Source organism: Salvelinus alpinus, chromosome 3 (assembly GCF_045679555.1).
Source record: "Salvelinus alpinus chromosome 3, SLU_Salpinus.1, whole genome shotgun sequence".
In the NCBI taxonomy this organism is placed as follows: Eukaryota; Metazoa; Chordata; class Actinopteri; order Salmoniformes; family Salmonidae; genus Salvelinus; species Salvelinus alpinus.
Window position 1 is genome coordinate 70,536,226 of NC_092088.1, and position 14,415 is coordinate 70,550,640.

At 42.3% G+C, this 14,415-nt stretch overlaps 1 protein-coding gene across 1 annotated transcript in view; it reads left to right on the forward strand.

Moving 5' to 3' along the window:
* LOC139571251 (vinculin) overlaps positions 1-14,415 on the forward strand; it is a 75,313-nt gene that overhangs the window by 31,050 nt on the left and 29,848 nt on the right. Inside the window, exons 2-6 of the mRNA XM_071393930.1 lie at positions 2,078-2,148; positions 6,203-6,353; positions 7,362-7,470; positions 7,803-7,925; positions 14,233-14,393. Of these exons, the coding sequence (XP_071250031.1) occupies positions 2,078-2,148; positions 6,203-6,353; positions 7,362-7,470; positions 7,803-7,925; positions 14,233-14,393 (615 nt within the window). The remainder of the gene's footprint in view (positions 1-2,077; positions 2,149-6,202; positions 6,354-7,361; positions 7,471-7,802; positions 7,926-14,232; positions 14,394-14,415) is intronic.

A 14,415-nucleotide genomic window follows, 5' to 3' on the forward strand; every position in this document is an offset into this window, starting at 1 on the left:
AGTGTGAGTGTGTGTGTGAGTGTGAGTGTGAGTGTGTGTGTGATCAGTCAGCCAACAAGCCCCATCTGAATCAGACATTAACTTCTTGAGAATACAGGGGGTGCTATTTTCCCATTAGCATAATTTGCTCTACAGATTAAACTGCCTCTTATTCAATTATTGCTCTTACTATATGCATATAAATAATACCATTGGAAAGAAAACAATCTCTAGTTTCTAAAACCGTTTCAATTTTGTCTCTGAGTGATACAGAAGTCATTTGACAGCACTTTCCATGACCAAGAAGAAAAAAGCAAGATGTGTATGCCAGCTTCAACGCTCTGCCTATATATGGTCGTGCCCCCTATGACCCGAAACACACCTCATTGGCCTTCCTCTGGGTGTCAAGAGGACGTCAGAGGAAAAATATCTTGTTTATCTGGGACTGACGTGAAATGAGAGCTAATTCTTTGGCGTGACCGACAACTTCCGGTTGTCTAAATCGTGCGACTTGTAGCTGCGATTGTCTTCTGTTGTGCGGCCATTATGGATGAAAACTATCTCCGTCTCGAAGTTTGTTTGATACATGTGACCAGATCATCGTAATGTATGTTTTTTCAATATAGTTTAATCAGATTATTTGATTTTTTTCGGGAGTTTTGTGGTGTTCCGTTGTCTGAATTTATTTACGTTTGAGAGATCCGTGCCACTCGACCAGTACCTGTGCTAAATGGAGTGGGAAAGGAACAATTCTGAACGGAACCAACGACTCATCTTGACAAAGGACACTTTGATCAACATTCTGATGAAAGATCAGCCATAGTAAGACCCAATTTACGATGTTATATCATATCTGTTGTGCATGTGAACTGGCCGTGGGCGCCTAGCCGAATCTGCCTGGTATAGCTATGCTAATTTAGCGCTACATTTTGTTTTCGTTATAAAACATTTCATAAATCTGAAATATTGTTTGGATTCACCAGATGTTGGGCTTTCAATATCTGTACGCTGTGTATTTTTCTGAAATGTTTTAAGATGAGTAATTCGTTATATGACGTTGGTCTCTGTAATTGTTCTGGCTGGGTCAGCACTATTTCAGATTGCAGCTGCAATGTAGAACTGTGATTTATACCTGAAAAATGCACATTTTTCCAAAAAAAAACTATGCTATACCATAAATATGTTATCAGACTGTCATCTTATGAAGTTGTTTCTTGGTTAGTGGCTATATATATTTTTATTTAGTCGAATTAGTGATAGCTACTGACGCAGGAAAAAGCTGTTGGGAGTAAAAAAAATAGTGTCCTTTGCTAACGTGGTTAGCTAATAGATTTACATATTGTGTCTTCCCTGTAAAACATTTTAAAATCTGAAATGGTGGCTTTATTCACAAGACCTGTATCTTTCATCTGGTGTCTTGGACTTGTGATTTAATGATATTTAGATGCTACAAGTTACTTGTGACGCTATGCTAGCTATGCTACTCAGTGGGGGGGGGGGGTGGGGGGTGCTACCGGATCAGGGTTGGTGACTCGTGAGAAGTTTTAACAGCCTCGCTTGCAGAGCGAGCTCGAAGCTCAGGGCTCAATTGTCTGTCGGGTCGGGGAGAGACTACTAGACAATAACTGACACCGAGGGATTCCCTCCCTGTCCGTGGGTTTGAACATCTGCAATAAGAAACTACTCCTCTCTGTAATTGACAAATAGACTTTTCCTCTATCTTCTATGAATGGTTTTGATCATTCCTTGTGTGTGAGTGTGAGGTCATACTGGGAGAAATGAGTCATAGTAGCCGTGTGTGAGAGAGAAGAGGCATTCAGCTGTTTTACACATTACTTTGTGTGTGTGTGTTGCCCTGGCTCTCCTCGTGTGACCTGCTGGTTGAGACAATTGTTTATATCATTGTTGACTAACAAGATGTGACAATACATGATTAAAGACAACAAGAAAGATCAAAGGTTCTGGGTTCATTGGACCCAGATGCTCAATGAAGACTCTCCATTAACTAATATAAAAGTGATTACTTAGTCTATAGGAGTGTCCAGGAAACTGGCCCTACAGCATGTGGTAATGTGCTCTCCCTGTGTTTCTGTTCTAGGTGGGGAAAGACACTGTCCAGACTACGGAGGACCAGATAATGAAGAGAGATATGCCTCCAGCTTTCATCAAGTAAGTACACAAAGAACAACTCTCCTCGATTCTCAGCCCTCAAACTTTTTCACCTAATTTATTATTTACCAATCTATCCAATTTAATCATTAGTTAACGATGATGAGTTTGAACTTCTGTACTCTCTCTTTGTACTGTTCTCTCCCTCTCTGCTATCTGCTGCAGACAGTAATGGCTGCTTGCACCCAGGCCAGCACGCAAAGGTCAGAGATGGCATGTTAAGTGCCTCAGAGTCACAGCCCTGCCCTCCCTGGTCTATTATAAATACTGCCTTAGATTGTGTCCCAAATGGCACCCTACTCCCTATATAGTGCACTTTTGACCAGGGCCCTTAGGGTTAGGGGGCTGGTAGTGGCGCCTCAGTCAGTCAGTCCTGTGCTTCCATGGTGTATTATAAACACTGTGCTGGGGTGCTGCCTGCTACTGCTAGTAAGTTGCTGGCTGCCTCATAGGCTACTATTTGCCCATGGAGGAACTCTATGGAGGGGTTCTTCACTAACGGAGAAAGCAGGAAGGAACACTGTTAGGTTTCTATATGGTCTTCCTTCCTGGACAGCTGCTCTTGCACAACCTCGACCAAAGCTAAGCCCCTAGTGAAGACTTGCTTTTAAAATGTATTTTCAGACAGTTTGTTTTCTTTGGACGTATTGATTCAATCTACACTCAGTGGCCAGTTTATTAGGTCCACCACCCCGTTCACGAAAATGGTTCACTCCTATAGACAGTGAGTCACGTGTCCGTGGCTTGCTATATAAAGCAGGCAGACGGGCATCAATGCGTTCGATTGAATGGTAGAATGGGCAAAACGAGTGACCTAAGCGACTTTGAGGGTGGTATGACCGTCGGTGCCAGGCGCACCAGTTCCAGTATCTCACAAATGGCCTGCCTCCTGGGCTTTACATGCACGACAGTGTCTAGAGTTTACTGAGAATGGTGCAACAAACAAAATACATCCAGTCAGTGGCAGTCCTATGTGTGAAAACAGCTCGTTGATGAGAGGTTGAAGGAGAATGGTAACAGGCGGGCCACAAACGGACAAATATCGACACAGTACAACAGTGGTGTTGTAACGATCGTCTAAGGGAGGAGACCAAAACGCAGCGTGGTAAGTGTTCATTTTAATTGAATAAATAAACTGAACACTGAAACAACAAAAACCAACAAAGAGAGTGAACGAAACGAAACAGTCCTGTCTGGTGCAGACACAAAACAGAAAACAACTACCCACAACACACAGGTGGAAAAAGGCTACCTAAGTATGATTCTCAATCAGAGACAACGATAGACAGCTGCCTCTGATTGAGAACCACACGGTCAAACACAAAGAAATAGAAAGCATAGAAAAATGAACATAGAATGCAAGACATAGAATGCCCACCCCAACTCACGCCATGACCAAACCAAAATAGAGACATAAAAAGGATCTCTAAGGTCAGGGCGTGACAGGTGTGCAGAATGTTGGCTGGGTGTTTTGGGTGGTTCGACCTGGTACCTAATAAACTGTCCACTGAGTCTATATTACCCTTTTATCATTTTGAACAGTGGTCTAAAGATAAGTCACTCCCTGAATAAATTAATCTTTAGGGATATACATTTTTCCTCCTCCAGTATCTCCCTCCTGAGGTCTCTTCCTACTCCACTCGATCTAGCAATAATCTGTAGCCCAGCTGCTTTGCTGTGACTCTGCGATCCCTTCTTAGCCTTTACACCCTTGCCCCGGTCACCTCCGTCTATAACTCAGTAATACAATAGGGGCTGACGGGGTCACGACGGGGTCACGGGACGCCCAACAAGTTCACGGATGAAAAGCAATTGGCAGGCGTAGGTCATAGAGGTCACGGAGGCGTGAACCCATTTGGCACCTTGATGTCACATCGTCACCCTGTCTTCATCCATCAGATACACATGCTGGAATGTGTCTCCTTAACGATATATATATCCTTCACTATAATTAGCGTGTGCATAGATCCTGGTCTGGTCCAATAATGTAGCATAGCATGGGGCTGGCTGCTGAAGGACAGTGCTGGCTGCACTAACGTAACATACATAATATTATTCTGAAAAAATATAAACGCAACATGTAAAGTGTTGGTCCCATCATTCATGAGCTGAAATAAAAGATCACAGAAATGTTCCATACACACAAAAAGCTTATTTCTCTCAAATTTTGTGCACAAATTTTGAGCAATTTTTCCTTTGCCAAGATAATCCATCCACCTGACAGGTGTGGAATATCAAGAAGCTGATTAAACAGCATGATCATTCCCCAGTGCACCTTGTGCTGTGGACAATAAAAGGCTGCTCTTAAATGTGCTTTTTATGTCACACAACACAATGCCAAGTTTTAAGGGAGCGTGCAATTGGCATGCTGACTGCAGGAATGTCCACGAGAGCTGTTGCCAGAGAATTGAATGTTCATTTCTCTACCATAAGCCGGCAGTACGTCCAACCGACCTCAGAACTGCAGATCACGTTTAACCACGCCAGCCCAGGACCTCCACATCCGGCTTCTTCACCTTCAGGATCGTCTGAGACCAGCCACTCTGACAGCTGATCAAATCAAATCAAATTTATTTATATAGCCCTTCGTACATCAGCTGATATCTCAAAGTGCTGTACAGAAACCCAGCCTAAAACCCCAAACAGCAAGCAATGCAGGTGAAGAAGCACGGTGGCTAGGAAAAACTCCCTAGAAAGGCCAAAACCTAGGAAGAAACCTAGAGAGGAACCAGGCTATGAGGGGTGGCCAGTCCTCTTCTGGCTGTGCCGGGTGGAGATTATAACAGAACATGGCCAAGATGTTCAAATGTTCATAAATGACCAGCATGGTCAAATAATAATAATCACGAAACTGAGGAGTATTTCTGTCTGTAATAAAGCCCCTTTGTGGTGAAAAACTCATTGCAATTGGCTGGGCCTGGCTCCTAGTGGGTGGGCTTGTCTCCCAAGTGGATGGGCGTATGCCTAGACCTGTGAAATCCATAGATTAGGACCTAATGAATTTGTTTCAATTGACTGATTTCCTTATATGAACTGTAACTCAGTAAAAATGTTGAGATTGTTGCATGTTGCGTTGAAATTTTGTTCAGTGTCGATGCATTAATAATACATAATATATGCTTTGATCTAAAGTGACTTACAGTTGAGTGCATACATTTTATATGTGACCCCAGTGGGAATCGAACACACGGCCCTGGCGTTGCCTACACTACAAACTACACACAGACACCGCCAGCATGCAAGTGTCACTTCCCAGCACTCTTCCTGTTTTAATATGCACATACATTACCAGTTACCACAGGCTTTAAGAGACCAGCGGCAATTCTGCCTCAGCTATAATGGAAACTCAAACCGAACTTCTCTAGTCTGGCCCTTCCTGCAAACACAGTGCCTTGCCTTCCAGCACTGTGGGGGGGACGAATAATGCTAGTTCCCTATTAAACAGAGGAGAAGAGTGTTTGGCCCGCAGGCTTTAGTAGGAAGTCAGGATTCTGTGGGAATTGGGACATGTCTGTCTTTGGCTTGTTGCCTGTTTCTGTGCATCGTACCGTGGGGTTGGAGGTTCGATGATATACTGCACATATGAGGCTTGGGCTATGATATCGAGCCTGCCTGTGTTTCGCTGACTAACAGGTTTCTTAAATATACTGCATCTCCTCTGCAGCAGCAGTACACACCCGAGGCCATTTTCATGAAACCTGCTCAGGGATGCTATAGTGTAAGATATATTATGAGACTAATAGAAGCTCTTCATATCGACAATGGGCTTCATCTGCTTGCCTTGCAGTATATGACTGGAGGCAGTATACTGATTTAGAACGTGAGAAAGTAGTTGTGTTTAAAACATGAAAGAGCGTTTTGTTTTTCTTTGTCGTCAGGTCAGCAGTTCCACCTAGACACACTGCTGCTATGTATAGACACTTTTATCCATGATCACTTTTAACAACAGGAGATTGGCCCTACTGGCCTGGTGCCCTACTGGCTTTTGGAGACCCTAAATTATCTATGTTACATTATTGTTTAGTGGTATTGTTTTCCACTGTCCCTCTCTCAGGGTGGAGACTGCATGCACCAAGCTGGTGCAGGCAGCATCTATGTTGAAAGCAGACCCTTACTCCGTCCCCGCTCGAGATTACCTCATCGACGGCTCCCGGGGCATCCTCTCTGGCACATCGGACCTGCTGCTGACCTTCGACGAGGCTGAGGTACAGTCAAGTACAGCACCATTGGTTCTTGGAGCAGTTTAATCTCACCCTCAAACTGAACGTCTTCTAAACCCCATTAATTACACACAGACATAACCTGCCGTCCATCCTTGGCCATGCTCAAAATGTATTCCGGGACGAATATGTGTTACTACAACACAGCACAGCTCAGCTCAGAAGGCTAGAGCTAGTGTCTTAAACCAGGTAGCCGTACCATCCATCCAACCCCATCCATCCTCTCTCCCCGGGGGTGAAAATCACCAGCCATCAGCTCTCATCAGGCGGTAGCAGCAGCCAGGGAGACTCGGCAGTCAGCACAGACATGCTGTTTTATCTGTTCATGCAGCTGGACTCAGGGACAGTAGCACAGTACAGTGTAGAGACATAGAATAGGGTGCATTTTGGGACTGAGCCAGGTAAGTTGTTCATAAAGCAGCACTGGGACTAGGTGAGGAGAGGCGTACAGTAACCACACACACACACACACACACACACACACACACACACACACACACACACACACACACACACACACACACACACACACAGTACACAACACACACACACACAGTACACAACACATGCAGCTGGTCTGGAGCTGAAAGAGCAGGACAAAGAGACAGGAATGTCAGTAGCACAGCATTAATATCCAGTCTAAATAGCTAGACAAAATACTGTACCAACAATTAATTAGGATTTACTTTATTGGCCTGAGGGGAAATTTGTCTTGGACATTTAAGTCCAAGATAGCGTTTATGTAATATGACGTTAGCATAATCATTCTGAAAGAATCACCTTCAGCTGTGATTCACACATCATAATAAGAAGTCTTTAGCCAATGAAGATGGAGTTTAGAGTCCAAGAATGAAAGGTCTCGCATGAAACACTAGTCTAAAAAGTTGAATCTGACTTCAAATCGGATTTCCAAATCTAATTTCCACACCAAGCTGGGTGACCAAGACAATGTAGATTATTGATCCTGTTTCGTGTTGTTCTGATCAATTGCAGGTTCGTAAAATAATTCGTGTCTGCAAAGGTATCCTGGAGTACCTAACCGTGGCAGAGGTAGTGGAATCTATGGAGGACCTGATCACATACACAAAGAACCTGGGACCAGGTCAGTCCTTTCATAGTTACATTTGCATAGGTGTTACAACCACATGTCAAAACCACATACTTTAGTTACCAATACCTGGCTACTGAGATGATATAATGCATAATAACAATAATATATGCTTTATCCATAAATGTTTGACATTACTTTTTAAATTTTATTTTGCAAAACACAAGCTGATCCTGCATCAATCCCACCTCAACACCCTATGCTCCTGACATGATGACCTGATGTTGACTTGATGTTCTCTGCATGGATGGCATGTTGACAGGAAGTGGAAATTACGTGAGAGAAACACGTTATATAACCGAGCCTTTGTTGTTGTTCCTGTCCAGGGATGACAAAGATGGCAAAGATGATTGACGAGCGACAGCAGGAGTTGACCCACCAGGAACACCGCGTGATGCTGGTCAACTCCATGAACACAGTCAAAGAGCTGCTGCCTGTACTCATCTCAGGTGAGCTTCTATTCTACTCTATTCTATTGAACACAGTCAAAAAGCTGCTCCCTGTACTCATCTCAGGTGACCTTCTACTCTATTCTATTGAACACAAATAGCTGCTGCCTGTACTTCTCTCAGGTGAGCTTATTTTCTATTGAACACATTCAAAGAGCTGCTCCCTGTACTCCTCTTAGGTGAGCTTCTATTCTACTCTATTCTATTGAACACATTCAAAGAGCTGCTCCCTGTACTCATCTCAGGTGAGCTTCTATTCTACTATATTCTATTGAACACAAGGAGCTGCTGCCTGTACTCCTCTCAGGTGAGCTTATTTTCTATTGAACACATTCAAAGAGCTGCTCCCTGTACTCCTCTTAGGTGAGCTTCCATTCTACTCTATTCTATTGAACACAGTCAAAGAGCTGCTTTGTGTACTCATCTCAGGTGAGCTTCTATTCTATTGAACACAAATAGCTGCTCCCTGTACTCATCTCAGGTGAGCTTCTATTCTACTCTATTCTATTGAACACATTCAAAGAGCTTCTCCCTGTACTCATCTCAGGTGAGCTTCTATTCTTCTCTATTTTAGTGAACACAAAGATCTGCTGCCTGAATTCCTCTCAGTTGAGTTTCTATTCTACTCTATTCTATTGAACACATCCAAAGAGCTGATCCCTGTACTCATCTCAGGTGAGCTTCTATTCTACTCTATTATATTGAACAAAAAGAGTTGCTGCCTGTACTCCTTTCAGGTGAGCTTCTATTCTACTCTTTTCTGTTTCACACAGCCAAAGAGCTGCTGCCCTTATTCATCTCAGGTGAGCTTCTCTTCTACTCTATTCTATTTAACACATTCAAAGAGCTTCTACCTGTACTCATCTTAGGTGAGCTTCCATTCTACTCTATTCTATTGAACACAGTCAAAGAGCTGCTCTGTGTACTCATCTCAGGTGAGCTTCTACTCTATTCTATTGAACACAAAGAGCTGCTGCCTGTACTCCTCTCAGGTGAGCTTATTTTCTATTGAACACATTCAAAGAGCTGCTCCCTGTACTCCTCTTAGGTGAGCTTCTATTCTACTCTATTCTATTGAACACATTCAAAGAGCTGCTCCCTGTATTTATCTCAGGTGAGCTTCTACTCTATTCTATTGAACACAAAGAGCTGCTGCCTGTACTCCTCTCAGGTGAGCTTATTTTCTATTGAACACATTCAAAGAGCTGCTCCCTGTACTCCTCTTAGGTGAGCTTCTATTCTACTCTATTCTATTGAACACAGTCAAAGAGCTGCTGCCTGTACTCCTCTTAGGTGAGCTTCTATTCTAATCTATTCTATTGAACACAACGAGCTGCTCCCTGTGCTCATCTCAGGTGAGCTTCTATTCTACTCTATTCTATTGAACACAAAGAGCTGCTGCCTATACTCCTCTCAGGTGAGCTTCTATTCAACTATTTTCTATTGAACACAGTCAAAGAGCTGCTTTGTGTACTCATCTCAGGTGAGCTTCTATTCTATTGAACACAAATAGCTGCTCCCTGTACTCATCTCAGGTGAGCTTCTATTCTACTCTATTCTATTGAACACATTCAAAGAGCTTCTCCCTGTACTCATCTCAGGTGAGCTTCTATTCTACTCTATTCTATTGAACACATTCAAAGAGCTTCTCCCTGTACTCATCTCAGGTGAGCTTCTATTCTTCTCTATTTTAGTGAACACAAAGATCTGCTGCCTGAATTCCTCTCAGTTGAGTTTCTATTCTACTCTATTCTATTGAACACATCCAAAGAGCTGATCCCTGTACTCATCTCAGGTGAGCTTCTATTCTACTCTATTATATTGAACAAAAAGAGTTGCTGCCTGTACTCCTTTCAGGTGAGCTTCTATTCTACTCTTTTCTGTTTCACACAGCCAAAGAGCTGCTGCCCTTATTCATCTCAGGTGAGCTTCTCTTCTACTCTATTCTATTTAACACATTCAAAGAGCTTCTACCTGTACTCATCTTAGGTGAGCTTCCATTCTACTCTATTCTATTGAACACAGTCAAAGAGCTGCTCTGTGTACTCATCTCAGGTGAGCTTCTATTCTATTCTATTAAAGACAGTCAAAGAGCTGCTCCCTGTACTGATCTCAGGTGAGCTTCTATTCTATTCTATTAAAGACAGTCAAAGAGCTGCTCCCTGTACTCATCTCAGGTGAGCTTCTATTCTATTCTATTGAACACAGTCAAAGAGCTGCTCCCTGTACTCATCTCAGGTGAGCTTCTATTCTATTCTATTGAACACAGTTAAAGAGTTGCTCCCTGTACCCATCTCAGGTGAGATTCGTATCTATTCTATTGAACACAGTCAACGAGCTGCTCTCTCTTTTCTCTCCTAACTGTCTTTTTTTTTTAAAGATCATTCATATTGGTATTCTTTATGATAGTACAGAGTGAATGTAGATTGGAAGATGGACACTAGAAGGGCATAGACAGTAAAGGTTGAGATGGGGCTGGAACCCTCGTCGCCAGTGGGTATGCAGAGTCCAGAGTCGACCTTTATACCACTAGACCAGACTCTAACACACAACTGTTTCTCTAACAGAGTAATACTGGATGTTCACAGTGGAGGTCTTCACAGGTCCGTAAAGTTGGACCCATTCCTAAATGGAACCGGGTCTTTCCCACCCGACCCAATATGCATAATTATTTAAAAAAATAAACAGCGAACCGCTTCAAATGGACCCGAGGACAGTCAGTCCCGTTCAAAAAGGCGCGTGGAAAAACAGGCCCGTGCCAGTTAGGATCCGAGAGTAGAAAAAGAAAGGGAGAGAAAGAAACGTCAAACCGGACGCTTGGCCAAATGAGCCACGGTTGCGTGTCCTTAAACAGCCTATAACAAATTACACCAAAAAAGCATTTGTTCCGTTTTGATGTGTAGCATATTCATAACTTTATAGCCTATTGTTTTATTGGTTTTTACTTTCCTAAAACAATAATTGTCCACCTCAGGGTTCAGCTGTCAGATATTTGAGCGCTAAATGTATCAGGGCATTGCATGCATATATGCCTATATCCCTAGGTGTCCACTGTATGATATTAATACACAAATCTATACTGTGTGTGTGTGTATATATACAGTTGAAGTCGGAAGTTTACATACACTTAGGTTGGAGTCATTAAAACTAGTTTTTCAACCACTCCACAAACTATAGTTTTGGCAAGTCGGTTAGGACATCTACTTTGTGCATGGCACAAGTAATTTTCCCAACAATTGTTAGCAGACAGATAATTTCACTTATAATTCACTGTATCACATTTCAAGTGGGTCAGAAGTTTACATACACTGAGTTGACTGTGCTTTTAAACAGCTTAGAAAATTCCCGAAAATAATGTCATGGCTTTAGAAGCTTCTGATAGGCTAATTGACATAATTTGAGTTAATTGGAGGTGTACCTGTGGATGTGTTTCAAGGCCTACCTTCAAACTCAGTGCCTCTTTGCTTGACATCATGGGAAAATCAAAAGACATCAGCCAAGACCTTAGAATTTTTTTTGTAGACCTCCACAAGTCTGGTTCATCCTTGGGAGCAATTTCCAAACGCCTGAAGGTACCATGTTCATCTGTACAAACAATAGTACGCAAGTATAAACAGCATGGGACCACGCAGCCGTCATACCGCTCAGGAAGGAGACGCGTTCTGTCTCCTAGAGATGAACGCACGTTGGTGCGAAAAGTGAAAATCAATCCCAGAACAACAGCAAAAGGACCTTGTGAAGATGCTGGAGGAAACAGGTACAAAAGTATCTATATCCACAGTAAAATGAGTCCTTTATCGAAAGGCCGCTCAGCAGGGAAGAAGCCACAGCTCCAAAACCGCCATAAAAAGCCAGACTACGGTTTGCAACTGCACATGGGGACAAAGATCATACTTTTTGGAGAAATGTCCTTTGGTCTGATGAAACAAAAATAGAACTGTTTGGCCATAATGACCATCATTATGTTTGGAGGAAAAAGAGGGATGCTTGCAAGCCGAAGAACACCATCCAAACTGTGAAGCACGGGGGTGGCAGCATCATGTTGTGTGGGTGCTTTGCTGCAGGAGGGACTGGTGCACTTCACAAAATAGATGGCATCATGAGGCAGGAAAATTATGGGGATATATTGAAGCAACATCTCGACATCAGTCAGGAAGTTAAAGCTTGGTCGCAAATGGGTCTTCCAAATGGAGAATGACCCCATGCATACTTCCAAAGTTGTGGCAAAATGGCTTAAGGACAACAAAGTCAAGGCATTGGAGTGGCCATCACAAAGCCCTGACCTCAATCCCATAGAACATTTGTGGGCAGAACTGAAAAAGCATGTGCGAGCAAGGAGGCCTACAAACCTGACTCAGTTACACCAGCTCTGTCAGGAGCAATGGGCCAAAATTCACCCAACTTATTTTGGGAAGCTTGCGGAAGGCTATCCGAAACGTTTGACCCAAGTTAAACAGTTTAATGGCAATGCTACCAAATACTAATTGAGTGTATGTAAACTTCTGACCCACTGGGAATGTGATGAAAGAAATAAAAGCTGAAATAAATCATTCTCTCTACTATTATTCTGACATTTCACATTCTTAAAATAAAGTGGTGATCCTAACTGACATTAGACATGGAATTTTTACTTGGATTAAATGTCAGGAATTGTGACAAACTGAGTTTAAATGTATTTGGCTAAGGTGTATGTAAACTTCCGACTTCAACTGTATATATAAGGACGAGAAGCTTAGGCCTAGTCCTATAGAGACAGAGAGAGATATCCCGGTGGCATGTTTCCAACACCGAGATGCATTTCTTTATCCTTGTCAGATAGGCTACTATTGCAATACAGAGTTAGGCTAATTTGTTAATTTCGAACATATAAAGAGGAGGGTTATATTGTTAGATTAAAGGAATAACTCTGGTAGGCCTAAAACATTCTTCCTCACCTCAAGTTCAATTGTCGGAGGCCATTGGAGCGCCAATGCGCACTGCCTGCAGTAGCTAAAGCGTATAATAGCCACAACACACCAAACCTTCACAACATTTTCTAAACTTTATTAGGGTAATGTCAAAAGTAAAACAAGCCATTGCTTATAGGGAAAATACAAACAGGTTATTATATTGCGGCATTACAATAAGTTTATTTTTGCATCTCGGCCTGATTTTGTTTTTTCATAGTTTGAATGTAACATAGTAATTATACTATATTGCGGCAAACATGCAGTTTGTAACTTAATTTGGCCAATGAAAATGTCTCAACAGAATGAAACAAAATACTTTTTACAAACACTACATGACCAAAAGTATGTGGACACTCATCGAACAACTCGAACATCGTCTAACATCTTATTCCAAAATCATGGAACGAATCCACTAATTTGAACGGTTGTCCACATACTTTTGGTGATGTAGTGTATTTAAAGAGCTGGTTTAAACCCACAAGTTTTGAACAGGCTATATTGAAGCAATTAGGCCTCTCAACAAAGGTTAGTCCCTATACCATAGGCTACTGAACAAATGACACCAATAAGCTAATGATCTTTCTTTTACAACAGGCCTACTTATAACCTATCTTAAACGAAATACCGAGCAAAACATTTTAAAAACAGTTCGAACTTAATTTAGCCATTCGAAAATGTCTCAACAGAATGAAACCAAACACTTTTTGCATATTTAGAGAACTTGTTTGGATTCATATTAAAGCCTAAAATAATGATACATCTAATTATAATAAATATGAAAAATAAATAAAATACAAGTTAGAAAATTGCGTCAAACCTGAAGAGTTGGCCGCGCAATTGTTCTTATCATCTTTGCCTATTACAATATTAAAACTTTCCCCATGGAAATTCCACTTCTCGACTTCTTTTCATTATACTCTTTCTCTAACTTTCATTTTACTTCAATGAAAAATGCCTCCATCTTCACAATCAACAGTAGACTAGGCCAAGGCTCCTCTCACTCACTCTCTCGCTCTCCTTAGCAGCAGGCGCATGTTAGATGAGAGGCCAGAACCAGTTTCAGCTGGCTGACACAGATAACAAGCTCACACAGTTCTCATCAACCACCTTCAGATTTACAGAGGAGGTCCTGTTGGTACATCAATTTCAATTGCACATACCCGAGACCTATGGCAATTATATCAGCTCGAACCCGATCCGAGACAAAATTTAGGACCCGGACCCGCTCCGGTCGGATCTCGGAATTTCAAGGTCTGTTGGACCCGTGAAGACCTCAAGTTCAGTTACCTATACTTACGACTATACTGCAAGTAACTAAGTGCTTGTTACTGATGGTCATTGTTGTGGTGTTACTATAGGTATCAAGATCTTTGTAACGACCAAGACGTCCGGCAGCCAGGGAGTAGAGGAGTCTCTGAAGAACAGGAACTTCACCTTTGAAAAGATGAGCGCTGAGATCAACGAGATCATTAGGGTGCTGCAGCTCACTTCCTGGGACGAAGACTCCTGGGCCAATAAGGTACATAGCTAGCTAGAACCAC